This window comes from Acanthaster planci, linkage group LG06 (assembly GCF_054643075.1).
Source record: "Acanthaster planci isolate LZ-2023a linkage group LG06, COTS_SCS, whole genome shotgun sequence".
In the NCBI taxonomy this organism is placed as follows: domain Eukaryota; kingdom Metazoa; phylum Echinodermata; class Asteroidea; order Valvatida; family Acanthasteridae; genus Acanthaster; species Acanthaster planci.
In genome coordinates, this window is record NC_141782.1 from 9,874,431 (window position 1) to 9,888,800 (window position 14,370).

Consider the following 14,370-nt stretch of genomic DNA (forward strand, 5'->3'; position numbering starts at 1 on the left):
CATTCAATAAACTATTCATGCTGAGCAAGTTGCTGCAAAAGAAAAAACGCAAACAAGCAAACCAGAAACAAAGTACAATTGAAAAAATGAAGGTGCGGAAAACATTTCTGAGTGAAAGTCGAAATGCTTTATGTGTTAAACTGTAAGGTAGTAAAAGGACGGGACCCACGCGTTAACAGAGCGGACACCATTTGAAAAAAAAGAGTCATAAATGACTTGATAAATAATTCAGTTCTACCTCTTCAGCGGCCGTGGGTGTGCGCAACGCTGTTCTACACTCACGTACACCGTACGTGCAGAGATTTATTCACTATTGCATACAATTGTGTATATCCCGTGATGCTCACGCATGATGTGCGTGAAGTGGGCGCACAAATAGCCACGCTGTTTATAAGAGCAGTATTTCATTCGTGTGTCACGCCGCCGCATGTTTTGCAAAAAATACTGATCACTCATTAGGAGATGGCTGGCAACGGAGGGGTGTCCGAACCAGACATCGGCCTGGCAACAGCTTACGGCCTGGTACTGGTCTTGGCTCTCCTCGGAAATGTTGCAACCATCTGCAACTTGAAGTTTAACGACTGGCTGAAACTGCATAAGTGTCACGTGTACATTCTTGGCCTGGCCGTGGCGGACTTGGGCACCGTCCTGGTCCCGTTACCGATGCATACGCTGATAGCTGCCCGGGGACTTTTGCCGTTGAGCTGGCAGGCTTGTATGGCCTATGACTACTTCAGAGTTGTGATCGAAAACAATGGGGTGCTGGTAACTTTGCTCATCAGTCTGGACAGATTCCGACTCTTGTGGCTTAATTTCAGCAGTTACATCAAAGGAAGCACATCCAGGCGTGTGCTAGTCGAACTAGGGCTTACGTGGCTCTTGCCGGTCGTTGGCCACGGTATCATGGCTTTGATATGGATCATCAGTGTACCTCATCATATTCGAATAAACGAAACCACTTCGGATTGCCAGGATGTACCCTCTGAGGCTGATATTCCGTTCAGCACACTATACGCCACACTCCTCATCTTCAGTCCAGGATTACTCCTGGCTATTTTGAACACTCTGACCTTCATCGGGGTGGTCCGTAAACTGAAGCGCCGAAGGCAGATAGCTGGCGGGACGGCATTCCGGGGTCCTCCTTGCGCCACCTCTGCCGTTAGAAAGGAACCTTCTGCAGTCACTGGACAGGGAAGCGATATTCCTGTCGTCTCTGCAATCAGGCCCCAAGGAGCAGAGATACTGTCAGTGTCTTTAAGCACTGCTAATCATCACCGAGCTAGGTCTGACAACAGCAAAAGATCTTTTAGACCTCACGCGAACGTCAACATCGAACAAACGGACAAACCCGGTCCGAGTAGCGCAGCGGAGGGGCAGATATCCACCTTTGACGGCTTTAGTCAGGAGCCACGGGGACCAAACTCGCTGGACCAAGCCTCAAACTCTCAAGTCCGAGATCACCAGCGTTACGTTGATCGACACATGACTCGCTACATCCGACCGGCGATCATGCTGGCCGGCATCGTGTCGGTTTTCACTGTTTGCTGGTTTCCGTTTGCGGTCTACTACATCTACGTTCATATCGTTTGCCCGATATGCTTCTCCCGAAAGATTCAGCTCTGGTTACGTTGTCTCGTGTATACCAGCTCGGCCTTAAATCCGTTCATTTATGCTCTGACTGACCGAAAACTGAGGCAGTGGTATGTCAAGATATGGCATCAGATGCGTCGGCGCTTGAGAAGGACCCCGTAAACCATGCACAGTAATTTACATGTACATTGTATGCTGGACACCTCTGTTATTACAAAATGCGAAATGTTTCTCACTCATCTATATCCAACATTGTAGTAAATATTTCCCAGTGAGGTAGTGGACTGTTTTATGGCTTATCCTCTAATCAGATCTTATCCTCTTATCAGACCGAAGCGTTTAGAGTTAACTGGTTGTGGCATAACGGCGGTTCAGTTTACATGATTGAGACACTTCAAGACCTTCTCTTCTCAAGAAGGAACTCATCAGTTCTATATTAATTGTCCTTTTGTCAAACTCGGGGCTGGAGTATCAACCTGTGGCCAGTAGCCACGCCACATAACCAGCTCAAGACTTTTAAGACACCCCAAAGCATCAGTACATTTGTCATATTTAATGAGAACTCTGACATTTCGTAGCTTTTGTTAAAAAAAGATCGCCTTTTACTGCTGAGTTACGTGCTTAATTACATACTTAATTACAACTGGAGAATGACTTCAAAACTGAAAATTTTATCCTTTTAAATGTCTGGCAGATGGGCATGGGCTGATCGAGATGTTAATTCTAATTAGTTTGGTTCGTCCTTGTTCTCAATCGTCACCATTCTTCTTCACTTCCACATGGTACCCTATAGATTTATATCCGCACTCAGATACACTCGTTCCCTCCTTCGTATTTTCATGTATCTATACATTCTTGGCGATTCCAAGGAATTAACAATAATTCTAGTTTAAAATTTAAGCTTTCATTTCACGGCACCAAGAAAGGGAATATTAAATTAGTTTCTTTTTAATGACACACGGTCGTATGAAATTATTTTGTAACATGTGACATTAAATGCGCGTGTATCTCAGTTACAGTACCAAAATGTATTCAAACATGCCGATCACGATGTGTAAGAGTTGGTGGTCAAATAACACAGGATATGACTGAACTGACGATAGAGCTAGGTCTGGGTATCCGCGTACAAATACATGGAGGCGTGATACTTAGCAGTAACTCTGGAAATTGGTTTCAGACCCTATCTCATCTTGGGTGTATGGTAGGTGCGATATAGGCCTACGGTACAGATAAACTTTACAAGCTGATGCATCAAGATATTATTTTCCCGGAGCAACATTTCTGCAGTGAATGGCGTTCACAGTCAATAGCCTGCTACTGTGAATATTTCTACGGCAAGAAGTGTTTCAAAATGAAAGGATCTTTGGTATTAAAAAAATAAAATGGATGAGACGGCTGATTTGTGAAGCGTCCATTAGTGAGCAACGAGAATCGCCTCTGTTTTCGCACTTCAGGCAATACACAGACCCCTTGGAGATCAAGGCATGTGCTTAATTGGTTAATGAGCGCACATTTACAAACACAGCAGATCATATCCTTTTTACCTGTGACGTGAGAGTACGCCATAAACGTTTCTAATTTAAGTCACAAACGAAACATCAAATTTAGTATTTCGAATGAAAACAAGTACAACATGTATTAACCCGCCCCCACAACACATAAAAAAAACGAACAGTGAAAGCATTAACGTTCAAGAATCATGGCATTCCATAATTGTAATCAGTCTCAGGCAATTAATATTCCACATTGGTTTTCAATGCAACAAGCCTGTCGCACGATGAGAACGAGTGCAGTGTGTTTGGGTTTTGAGGAATATTATCTTCTAATATTAAGAGCGAATTTAGAATAAGCTTTTTAAACTCCATATCTTTAGGATGGTAAACATCTTGTAACATCTCAAACAAAATACGTTTACCCCCAGGCTTTATTGAAGCACAATTTCTGTGATGTAGTGTTCACATAATTATTTGTGCCACGCAGAAAGCAGCAGGTAATTTGTCATCAACTCCCATGGGTCAAACGGCGCAGTTTTATACAATTGCTCACGAGGCAGATTTCTTTGTTGTGTCGAGCGGCTGTGTGTAAGGGATGCTTCTGCAGGTAATCTGTAATTATCTATTTTGACCTCGTAGGCTTCAATTTCGCATGCAATGGTAATATTAACAGAATGAGTATCATATGGGCGTAAATCGCGAGGAATGGGGGGGGGGGTATATATCTCCCACATTTTGATGAGGGGAAGGCGGAATGTGAAGAATTGTTCGGACTTCCCAATAACCGAAATGTATTCAATAGCACTCAAAAAGGGAGAACAAGTTTTGTAAGCCACAAATACGCCGTTTTGACGTATAAGGTCCAGCAGGAGCGTAAAACACAACACATATGAATGAATATCGCCGCCTAGTATGGCGTCAGTCGTCCCCCTCTCAAGTTTCTATGGCTGGTCAAGCTATCCCCTTCCCCATAATCTCCAATCCCCTTGTTCCCAGCGCAAATTTACACTACTGGATGCATCGTGTCGGTTCCATAATGTTCCTCAAGAGTATATTAGGCTTTTTGCCATGCACGTCTTTATAGACCTTCCATTTGTTTACAGTGATCGGTATTCTGTACGGATGGCCAAGCTTGGCAGAGAGTTCCTCTCGCGTTCAACGCTCTTCCACAAAATTAAAGTCTACATGGACGCATCATCTGTTAGCTGAAATATTCGTCATTGATGCAGTGCTTTGATGCTGAGCCTTGGCCTTAAGTCTGCCCTGAGGCTTGATTTTAGGGCCTTGGCCTTAGCCTTAAGGCGTGAGGGCAAATGCCTTGGCCTTAGTCTTGAGAGGTCGATTTCGTGTAAATTTAGAGCCTTGCTCTTCAAGGCCCTCTGATTTTATAAATCTTCCGGGTAAAGTTGCTTGAAATTTGTGCTGTTCTGCGAACATACGTGTACACCCTGCAGGGTCAGCTTTGAGGGGGCTGCAAAGTCTGCAGTATTTAAGATAATCATATTTGCCATGGAGAAAGGAAACACCCTAAATTTGTTCACTTGTACATTTACAGTATGAACGTTTGAAAGAACATTTTGCTGCTGCCCAAAAGAAAGTTATAGTAAGTTTACATGCATGTATTATAACTGTGCTTGTGGCCACAAGGCGAGGGAAATTATTCTTAACTTGCATGTGGAATACATGTAGACAGAACATCAGCTGATCTGTGTTGAAAATGGCCGATCGCTCTCCAAGTATACTGCCTCAGGTATTTTGCTAATTACAATGTAGGTCAAATTATGGGTTTCTTTCTATGGTCTGATCTTGAGCACGTCATAGAGAATTCATTTTACTTGTCACCACAGAGGTGTCGACTTCATAATAATCTGTAATAAAGAATAAATTGTATACAGCTTGTCCCCCCAAAATGCAACTCAAATGTTGCATTCATTCTCCCAAAATGGTATCAAATTAAAGCTGACAGTGTTTTCTATTTGTACTAAAAATTTCAGTTGTAGCTCATGCACAGGTATTTTCAATTACAACGCTACTCAGCTCAGTATCCTCATCCTGTGGGCCATTTTCAATGGTCTTTTGTGTTAGTGTTAAATGGAGCAAACACAGCTGCGTCTTATATGTATTAAAACATATATTCATATTTTGTTATATCTAACACAATGTTTTATTTACTGGGGACCTCTACTCGACAAGCAATGCTTTTTAGGGGTCTCCATCCATATAGGCTATTGTCTTCACAATATTTGTATCTTGTGGAAAATAAAGTGAAGTTGATGTGATGTGATGTGATCCCCTGAGGATAGAAAAGTAGTAGTCTTATAATCTCTCCGCAATGCCTCATTGGATGTAAGTGAAGTCTTCAGTTTTTAAGAGATAATATATTAAGTTTCAATTCGATACTCAAGCAACAATTTCCCTAGTAAATATTTTGGGAAAAAGTAAATGTCAATTCTGGGTTGCGATTCTTGCGGGGGCAAAGTTGTATCACAGAAGTAGTAATATTACACTTGGGAGCCTTGGCCCTAGCCTTGTCGGTAAACCCTTGGTCTTAGTCTTAACTTAAGGCTTGAGGGCAACGCCTAGGCCTTTGCCTCAGCCTTGAGGGTCAGGGCCTCAGCCTTAGCCTTGAGGTTCAAAGCCTTTGCTCCAACACTGATATTTGTTATGTTTTTTAACAACTTGTGAACAATTCTTTGGGGTTTTGTTCCCACGGCCGCCCATAGTTTTGCCAACTAGTGCTCCTGTGATGTTGGCAAAAGAAAGCTCTATAATCACTCTAGCAGAACCCGGATGCGCACTATTTTAACGCAAAATATGACAAGGTTCCCTTCTTGAGCAGGCTCATTTCCACTTCAAATAAAGTCAAGCTTGGTTTTATCTGGAAAAACGTTTTAAGTGAACAGTGTTGTACACCGAGGAAAGTGTGTTCACTTTGGGGGTTAAACTGATGGCACGGGTGGTTAAATCTTCCTCCGTTAATTTGTTTCGTGTAAATTTAAGGTAATTTTTGATGAGAAGCATTTGTGTTTCCATACGGTAAACAAACTGAAAACCACTTGACGAATCCGGCATGCGATAAATTCGTTTCAGTGTGGATGGGCGTGACTTGCGTGGCAACCGATTATTAATTCTATCAGCGGTTCGGAGTGATAATTGAATCATGTGTAGATTTCAAGCATTCAATTAATGAAAATTACAGAGTGATTTAATATCTGGTTCTCCTACAGTTGTGTATGTCACTAATGCGACGCCGATTGAGATTCGTGATGTACTTATCACGGAGTCGTCACTGTGCAGAGATCCCAACGGAACTCACATGACAGTGCAGTGCCTGCCGTAAGCAAAGTTCAAATGACCAACGCGGTTACAAGTTTTGTTGCCAAAACGTGGCCAATCTAGGGAAGAACCAAAAAGTGACAGGGAAGGATGCGACAGGGAATCTGAAACGAAGCGAGCAGGTGGCGTTGGAACTCGCAGGAACCCGGCTACGTCCGTAACAAAACACCCAAACCGCGTTTTGTCATCAATTATTTAATTCTTCCCACCAGATTGGCTAAAGTTTGGAACATAAACATTTCACTTCTTATCTGAGTAAACCACACAGCTGTGTATTTCAAGGGAAACAGACTGAGAGGAAAAATTGAAATAAACCAAACCTCATCCACAATGTGTTAAAGTAAACACTGGTGTTATTATCTCACATCCTTTCTCTTTTTGCATTCGTTTGCTCGTTATCTTGAGTATAAAGAATTATACAGGGACCCACACAATGCTTGTTTGAGGGAACTGAATATGAATCCATGTAACCAAGGAAACGAAAGGGCACGTGTCATATTAGTGAAAATTAAGCTGACATCATTATGCCAACACAATGCGGTTCTTTCGAATGGGCTTTACAGAAACCGTATACATGCACCGTCTTAAAATAAATTGTGTACCATACTCATTGTTAGTGAAGCGGATCGGACATCAGAATATCTCATGGCCAGCTACGATATGAAACGAATTAATTTTCGATAGGACGGAGGAAAAAGTCAAATTTAATAGAAACAGGTGTGAAGCAAAACAAGCTAGAAGATGTCTTGTCGTGTTGGCTAGGGTGCGGAAGTTGATAATCATGCCCTTTTTAATTTATACTGTGCGCGCTGATCAAATTGTCATGTTTACCGAATCTGGTCACAACATTGGAATTAAACGTGGGGTACAGATTTGGAAATTTGAGAAAGCCGCCCACGGTATGGTCAAGGAAAAATCCCGAGAGATTTTAGCTGAAAACCACTTCTACCCAAGAATAACATTGCGTCGAACCTAAAGCGAATCTCAATGGACGTGTTTTTCAAGAAACTTAAAATGTGTCGACTCTGTTATTGGATCAAACCCGAAAACTGATACTTTGCCTGAAAAGGAAAATAATGACCCCTTTTTGACTGAAGGAAGCATTGTCTCTCTTTTCATCACATCTCCAGCATCTCAGAAACGATAAGGGAATTCAGTGGTTTTAAGTTCTTCTGCTTTCCCCATTTACATCGGAGTCAGTGTCCATTGATTTGTCCCGCTCCTTATCTTGTTCACTTCTTTCTTTCCCCTTGTCGAACATACCCCCTTTGTAAGTGCAAGCTATTAACGGTGGGACTTCAGGCTATAAGGTTTATGTTCACCTTGCTTGTGCAATGTACCTCTGCCCTTAGTCTTTTACTGCGCCTAAACTAGACAGAAGTTGGATAACGGCAAATCAAAACAATTGCGAATAAACTCCCTCACGGTCTCAAGTCTAAAGTTTCGCAAGATCAGACAGAGGCTCGTTGGTACCGCCGACACCAAATGCGGCCAATGGGACATTCAATCAGAATGTGGGCAACCAGAATGAAACCAGTTTCTGTTGACAGCTTGAAACGTTTACATCAAGGACCAATTACTTAAAATTGATTTTAGATCAGACTAATTAACTTAATAGCGCTAGCGGTGACATACCGTAGATAGGGCCTTAGGAGGGTACCCGGGGGTGCACACATTTTTGTCAAGGGGCACCACAAGACATTAAACTACAGATGTATAGCTATTTAAACTCAACGGAGATTATTCACAGATTTCAATTTTACAGGTGGGGGGGGGGCACCCAAGGGCACGGGCCGCATCTGCGGGGGGGGGGCACGTGCCCCCTGTGCGCCCCCGCACAATTACGGTTGGAAGGAGGGTACGGTCGCAAACCCCCTTCTGCCCTTCTCTGGTACTGTTGTGAAGCAGCGAAAAAGAGAGAGAATAAAACTAAATTCTATACCTTGGTACATGTGAACAATGAAAATGTTACTTAAAAGTGATTTTAGGTCAGATTTATTAACTTAAGAGCGGTGCGATAAGCACGAAGGGGGTCGGGGCTGCTTTCCATTTCTTTCCACTCACATTGTTCGTTAAAATCGTCACAATGCACTTCCAAAACATTGCCACGTTTTCCGTTGATGTATTACTGTTGTGTTGACATCAATTTCATGAAACTATAACACACCATTCTCGCGATTTTTTTCTAAATGGGCTTATATGGACCATATACATGCACTCTCACGACCCGAATGAGAATGCAGACTGCGGGTGACCGAGTTAGAAGACTGCAAAGGGCCGCTGCTCTTACCGGTGATAGTCCTGTTTATAGCCATGTTTCACAGCTGTCACTAACGGAGAATCTTGGAATCTACAGACTACATTAGTACGCATTGCAGAGATGTTATTGTGGCGAATTTCCCCCGTTTCCCCCCAGAAGTAGCAAATTTGCTTTTCTACCGGGACCGTACAAGAGACACATTGCAACAGGTTGAGTTCTTGAGATAATCTTTCCAAGGGAATTCATACAAGGCAGATGAGTTCTACGGACAAATATGGGACGGCTTGCCAGAGCCGAATATTCGCGTAATGTTTGTTTCCTTTCTTCGTTGTCTTTTCTTAAGGGGGTAAATCAGTTTGGTTTTGGGTCGGTTGGTGTCGGTTTTACTTTTATCGGGTTGGGTCTGATTCAGAGAAGCTCAGTTACAGTCAAAAAGACTGCAACATGTTTTGGAGAAACGGAATGCATTAAACAAGAACATATTTTTCAATCTAATGTTAAATTTAAAACAGAGCTTATGTTTAAATTCCCAATGCATTCCCAAAACAGAGTGAAATCTAATAGACCTAACATCCTTTTTCGGTGAAATCTTACAGACCCAACATATTCTCAAGATTGGAACGAAATTCTACAAACGTAACGTTTCTCAAAATTAGAATGTATTTTCTCGACATTAAGTTCGGCTAAAGCATTTCAGAGAAGCAATATAAGCCGCTGACGGTTGAACTACATTAAAAGATAACGGACCCATAAAAAGAGCCAGTCGATCATGGCAATCCTGGGTGGGCATTTACGCGTATGCATTTCGTATAAAGGCCGGCGGCTATACATGATAATATACAGACCTGAGCGCATAATCGACTATTTAGAGAAGGCTTTCAGAAAGGTTCAAGTAAAAATAATGTTTCGTGACTATAACGATTTTAAAAGAAAACTGACTGTGCGTTCATAATCTTGAATTTCCAGTGAAAGACACAAGGCCAATCTGTTCCAGAGGGCAACTTTTTTTCGGTGTACGATTCGGCCTTTTCAAAGTGTATTTCCTGTAAACAACCCTATGTGTATTTTATCTTTTTTGTTTACAAAAAACCCAACTATAATCAAATTGGACCATTGTAATGTCCCCTCAAACACAAGCAACGCTGTCAAAATGGGGGTAAAAGCTGTGCTATTGAACCCTAATTGTGCTTTCAATGGATTTCTAAATTTGATAATTAAGCAGGAATAAGTAAAGGAATAATCGTCAAAGCGTTTTTTCAAAGTTGCATTTCTCCCCCGTTTTGAAGAACAGAAAGGATTGTAGATTCTTTCGCAATTGAAATACAAATCGTTTTCGGAAACTTTTTTGCCCCTCCCTTATCACAACTATTGCAATTGCCATTGCAATGGGAGTCACTATCATTCGTCGCTTTTCTCTAAAGAACCGTTTGAAATCCCAGTGAGTCTTTCGTAATCGTCCCTCCGGTCGTTGGTGTGGCATCTCCACCACCTGCTCCTCCGAAGCAAGTCAATCGTCAGCAAAGGGACTGGAAGTAATTCTATAGCACCAAGCACGACGAATGACGTATTGTAGCTGCCGCTGACGTCATAAAGCCAACCTAAAAACGATAGAAACAATCCCTGTCACGATTCACAAAGTACATGCAGCAGTAAGAAAAGCGAATTACATATATGCGTTATACGGTGGTAATTCACGATCGTTGACGACGCAGTGATAAGGACAATCGATTAAAAAAAGTGGCGCATCAAGCAGAATGAACGAATTTTGTCGAGTATCTATGGGTCGATCAGCTTCCGGGATTCGACTTGGTTTAAGTCTCGTCCTCAGAGTCTCACATTTGACACACAGCACACACGGCCATCCCGGTTGAGGGTTGCTCGTAGAAGCTACTCGAATGCACCCTTGATTTACTCTTCAAGAAATAATCTTGGGTAGGCCTACCATTGAAGTCACATAAGTTCGCCTTTGACGTGTAGAAAAGCAGATACGTGATTGCTGAAGGCATTTTGTCAACTCTTTGTTGTCATTTGTTATCACTTTTGTTCAAGTAAATACATGTACATGTATTGGTCAATTTGCTTTGGAGCAAGTACGACCGATCAAAGTCAAATAGGTCTATTGAACAGTTCAACATTGGGTCATGTTTGCTTTGTGGATTTAGCTGTTGCTTATCACATGCTTAAGTCAGTATTAAAAAGGCTAAGACATATAGCTTACCTGGAAAGAATCCCATGGGCAATCGAAACACTCCAAGAAAAACAGCACACCATCCTAGCGCTATCATGAACCTCTCGTCTCCCACCAGGTCCCTGAGAACCGTCATTCCCAACGGGTACAACGTGCCGACTGCTAGACCGTAAGTGACCCCCAATACAAACATGGCCGCGAAGCTATCACTGAGTGGGTCTAGCATCAGACTCAAGCCTGCTGTGACAACAGTGGCGAAGAGCAGAGTGGTACTGGTAACAAGTTTACAATCCATTAAGACCCCTTGCACCGCTTTGCCCAGCAAGTTTGCCACGCCAGTACCAGAGGGTAATGAGACCGCCTGGTAAGGGGACAACCCGGCCTGAATGGCGTGGGGGACGAGATATATCACCCACCCTGAAAACACCAACCTTTCGCAGCACAGTACGCTGACAACGGTGAAGAAACTCAGGTTCTTGAGGAGACCCAGGTGGTTTGATTGAATGAACTTTCGTAACCGGGAAACCGGGGCTTTTCCATCTCTAGAATGGCCCTCATCACCTGATACAGTATGCACGCACCCCCTTTCCTCGCCGCTGCTGACTACAACAGGCCGAAGTACTGCCCCACAAGCCACAATGTGAAGGGTAGTTCCACCCCATACCAGAAGAGTTCCTCTCCATCCGTAGGTATCTAGAAGCAGCTGAGCCATAGGGGGAGATGATACCACAGCCAGGGGAAAAGATGACAATGCCAAGCTGGTTGCAGTGGCATAATGAGCTTGGAAGTAGCTGCCGATCATAGCAAGGGGGGGATTTTCAACCAGACCCATGCCGATGCCTGAGACAAACCGGAAAAAAGTTGAAGTCATTATAGGGAAAGGCACTGAGAGAAAGGTAGGATATGAACAGGAAATTGTCTTGTATTTTTTGGAGATTGTCTTGTATTTTGGACAGTGGCGGACTTCAAGCGAAACCTTTCCCGTCGGTACTTCCATGAAGGAATTCCTTTTCCGTGGTACTCCACGTGCATTTATTGTAAAGAAGATCCAAGATTTCAAACAATTCAACAGTAATTTTGTACAAAAAAGGCTCCAAAAGGGGAAGGCGTTTCAACCCTGAAGGAGTTGCACGTTTTCAAAGCGGGGGGGGGGTTCTTTCTGCTAAGAATTCGACTTTTCGACAATAGATTGTTTTTAAATCTTGGTTCGCATATAAACACGTTCATTATGAGTACATCTGCGAAATTTCAATTCATTTCAGCATGGTTATATTGAAATTGTCACTTGGCCTCACGCATGCCAATCAAGGTGTATTGAAGACACCAATGGGAAAGGTATACATTTTTGGCTAACCTGTCTCGGAAAAATTGACGTTTTGCCAAAACGTATGTCTGATATTCACAAAAGGTTATGCAAAAATGACACGAGACATTACTGATGGCTCGGCGCGGAATAGAATAATACATTGAAACTATATTGGAGAAAATGTCTCGGGGTACATTTTAGGCTTATGGAATTCGTAAACGATGAGGGATGAAGAAAAGATCTCTTTCTGACCCGTTACGATGACTGACAGGAGAAGGTGGACCGTCCCAATCGCCAAAGAGCAAGAGATGATACCAACACATACCATCAAGCCACCAGTCATGACAACCAAACGATGACTGCTCCTTATGCACAGCCAGGCCGCAGGGAGACCTGTGGGAAGAGGCCCCGCAGCACAGTGGTACGCGTAGTTACACTTGCTGAGAAGTGATCCTTTTTTACTTTTTAAGAGAGAGCACTAATTTTGTGCTAAATCTTTTTGTGAACCGCAATAAATAGAAGGCTCAACTTGCGGGAACAAGAAATGCCAAACGCAGTCCATTGGTGGGAGCTCACCTCGTGGGGCGTGTGCGTACAAATCCATTGCAATTATGTTTAGTTTATTAGTAGCACTGCAACTGGCAGTGGAATATACAGGTTTTGGTTCCCGGTGAGACTAAGTGTGAAAAGAAAGAGGGACTGGTGGAGTGTTGCCCTTGTACTGCGACACTGCTTGTCCATGTACAGCTGTGGTAGAAAGTATACACTTTAAGTGTGTTTAGTACAGTGTACAAGATTGATCTATTCTTGTCAACTACCGGGATTCCTCTTCTAAAGCTTATCAATCAGCTAAGTGTACTTTCATACTTTATTTTCAGGTCCACTAAATAAAATTGGCACAGTCTCAAAACCTGTAAATGAACAATTTCAGTCCAAGTGTGTGTAAAATTTCGACGACCACTGCAAGCCCGTTCCCTGGGTGACATGTAAAAGCTAGGTAAACATGTATTTTGTAAGTTAGAAGGATACTGTTAGGCTTTAATTGTTCACAGCTTCAAGCAAAATCGGGAACTACTCACCTGTAAAGTCGGAGAGGGTCAACATGACGCTTATGAGTGAGCCGACGACCCAGGTGTCGAGCTGCATATCGTCACGAATGCTTGGGAGGAGTACAGCAAAGACCTTCGTGGTCGACATCCGAATGTAGAGAGCCATGAAGGCGCTTACCACTACAAACCATCCCCACACACCGTCCTTAGGCGCCATACTCCTGCTATCATTTGGAACACGGCGAACTCTTATAAAAAGGGATTGATTGGTAAGAAGCCACCATCGTTTGAAAAAATTTCCACAAAGAATAACTTGAAAGTGGAAATGTAGAGCTACCGAAATTCGACAAAGGAATGCAAAGCTAGTTATTTAATAGTGGCTAGCCAAAATAGTATCTACACATGTAATTTGTTATACAGTCAAATTTTGTGCCGTTTCAACATTCGTATATGTACTTCTTTGGGAACATGTTCAAGTTAAACATGGTGCGATACTGAGTATGAATATTCTCCAACAAGACATCAAATCACAGATTTACCAAAAACTCACCCAGTGAGGACTGTAACTTGTCCAAACAACCGCACCGGATGGTTCTACAACAAATACGCGAATAACAGACTGATGTGCCAGTTGGAGAGATGCGATCTACTCGAACCTATAAACTGGAAACAGCTTTTATACGTCAGTTGGAGAATATTTGTGATCTGAGTGTTTGACTAAAAAGGCATCAGGTGGAATGTAGTGGAGCATGAAGTAACTAAAAAGTCGTTGGGGAGAATGTGTGGGTGTTTCGAAGGTTAACCAACAGCTTGGATCAATGAATATTGGTCCCTCCGCACCACAGCCTGCGACTGTTGTCAGATGTTTCCCCTGCAACGAAGCTCAGTTGTGTCAGTAATCATAAAGCAGTAGGTTATTAAAAATAAGAGGCAAAAGGGTATATAAACGTTAGAAACGGGAAGGGATAGGCCTGTTCTTGGACGATACGCAGAATGTGAGCTGCGCCTGCCTTGGGAACGTTTCTGCGAAAGCTTATTGGACGCGTAATTGATTGCTGTTAAATATTCAGTACAAAGTATCCTTCCCTAGTTACGCCACGCCCTCACAGTACACAACACGTCGATGGAGGCCTGGGCCGGCCGGCTAT

At 42.8% G+C, this 14,370-nt stretch overlaps 2 protein-coding genes across 3 annotated transcripts; one reads left to right on the top strand and one right to left on the bottom strand.

Annotated features, from left to right (window-relative positions):
* Window positions 1-462: 462 nt before the first annotated feature.
* LOC147798801 (alpha-2A adrenergic receptor-like) lies at window positions 463-1,752 on the top strand. Its single transcript, XM_087137808.1, has one exon. The coding sequence runs from the start codon at window positions 463-465 to the stop codon at window positions 1,750-1,752; it is 1,290 nt and encodes a 429-aa protein (XP_086993934.1).
* A 6,519-nt stretch (window positions 1,753-8,271) lies between these two features.
* LOC110975695 (monocarboxylate transporter 13-like) lies at window positions 8,272-14,274 on the bottom strand. Of its 2 annotated transcripts, XM_022228396.2 has the most exons (5): window positions 13,773-14,274; window positions 13,253-13,446; window positions 12,426-12,566; window positions 10,898-11,707; window positions 8,272-10,277 (listed from the first exon to the last, which is right to left on the bottom strand). In XM_022228396.2, the coding sequence occupies exons 2-5, from the start codon at window positions 13,437-13,439 to the stop codon at window positions 10,078-10,080; spliced, it is 1,338 nt and encodes a 445-aa protein (XP_022084088.2). In that variant the 5' UTR covers window positions 13,440-13,446; window positions 13,773-14,274; the 3' UTR covers window positions 8,272-10,077. The 2 variants fall into 2 exon arrangements, with proteins under 2 accessions (XP_022084088.2, XP_022084089.2); XM_022228397.2 differs by lacking the exon at window positions 13,773-14,274 and having other exon boundaries at window positions 13,253-13,649.
* Between the last annotated feature and the right edge of the window lie 96 nt (window positions 14,275-14,370).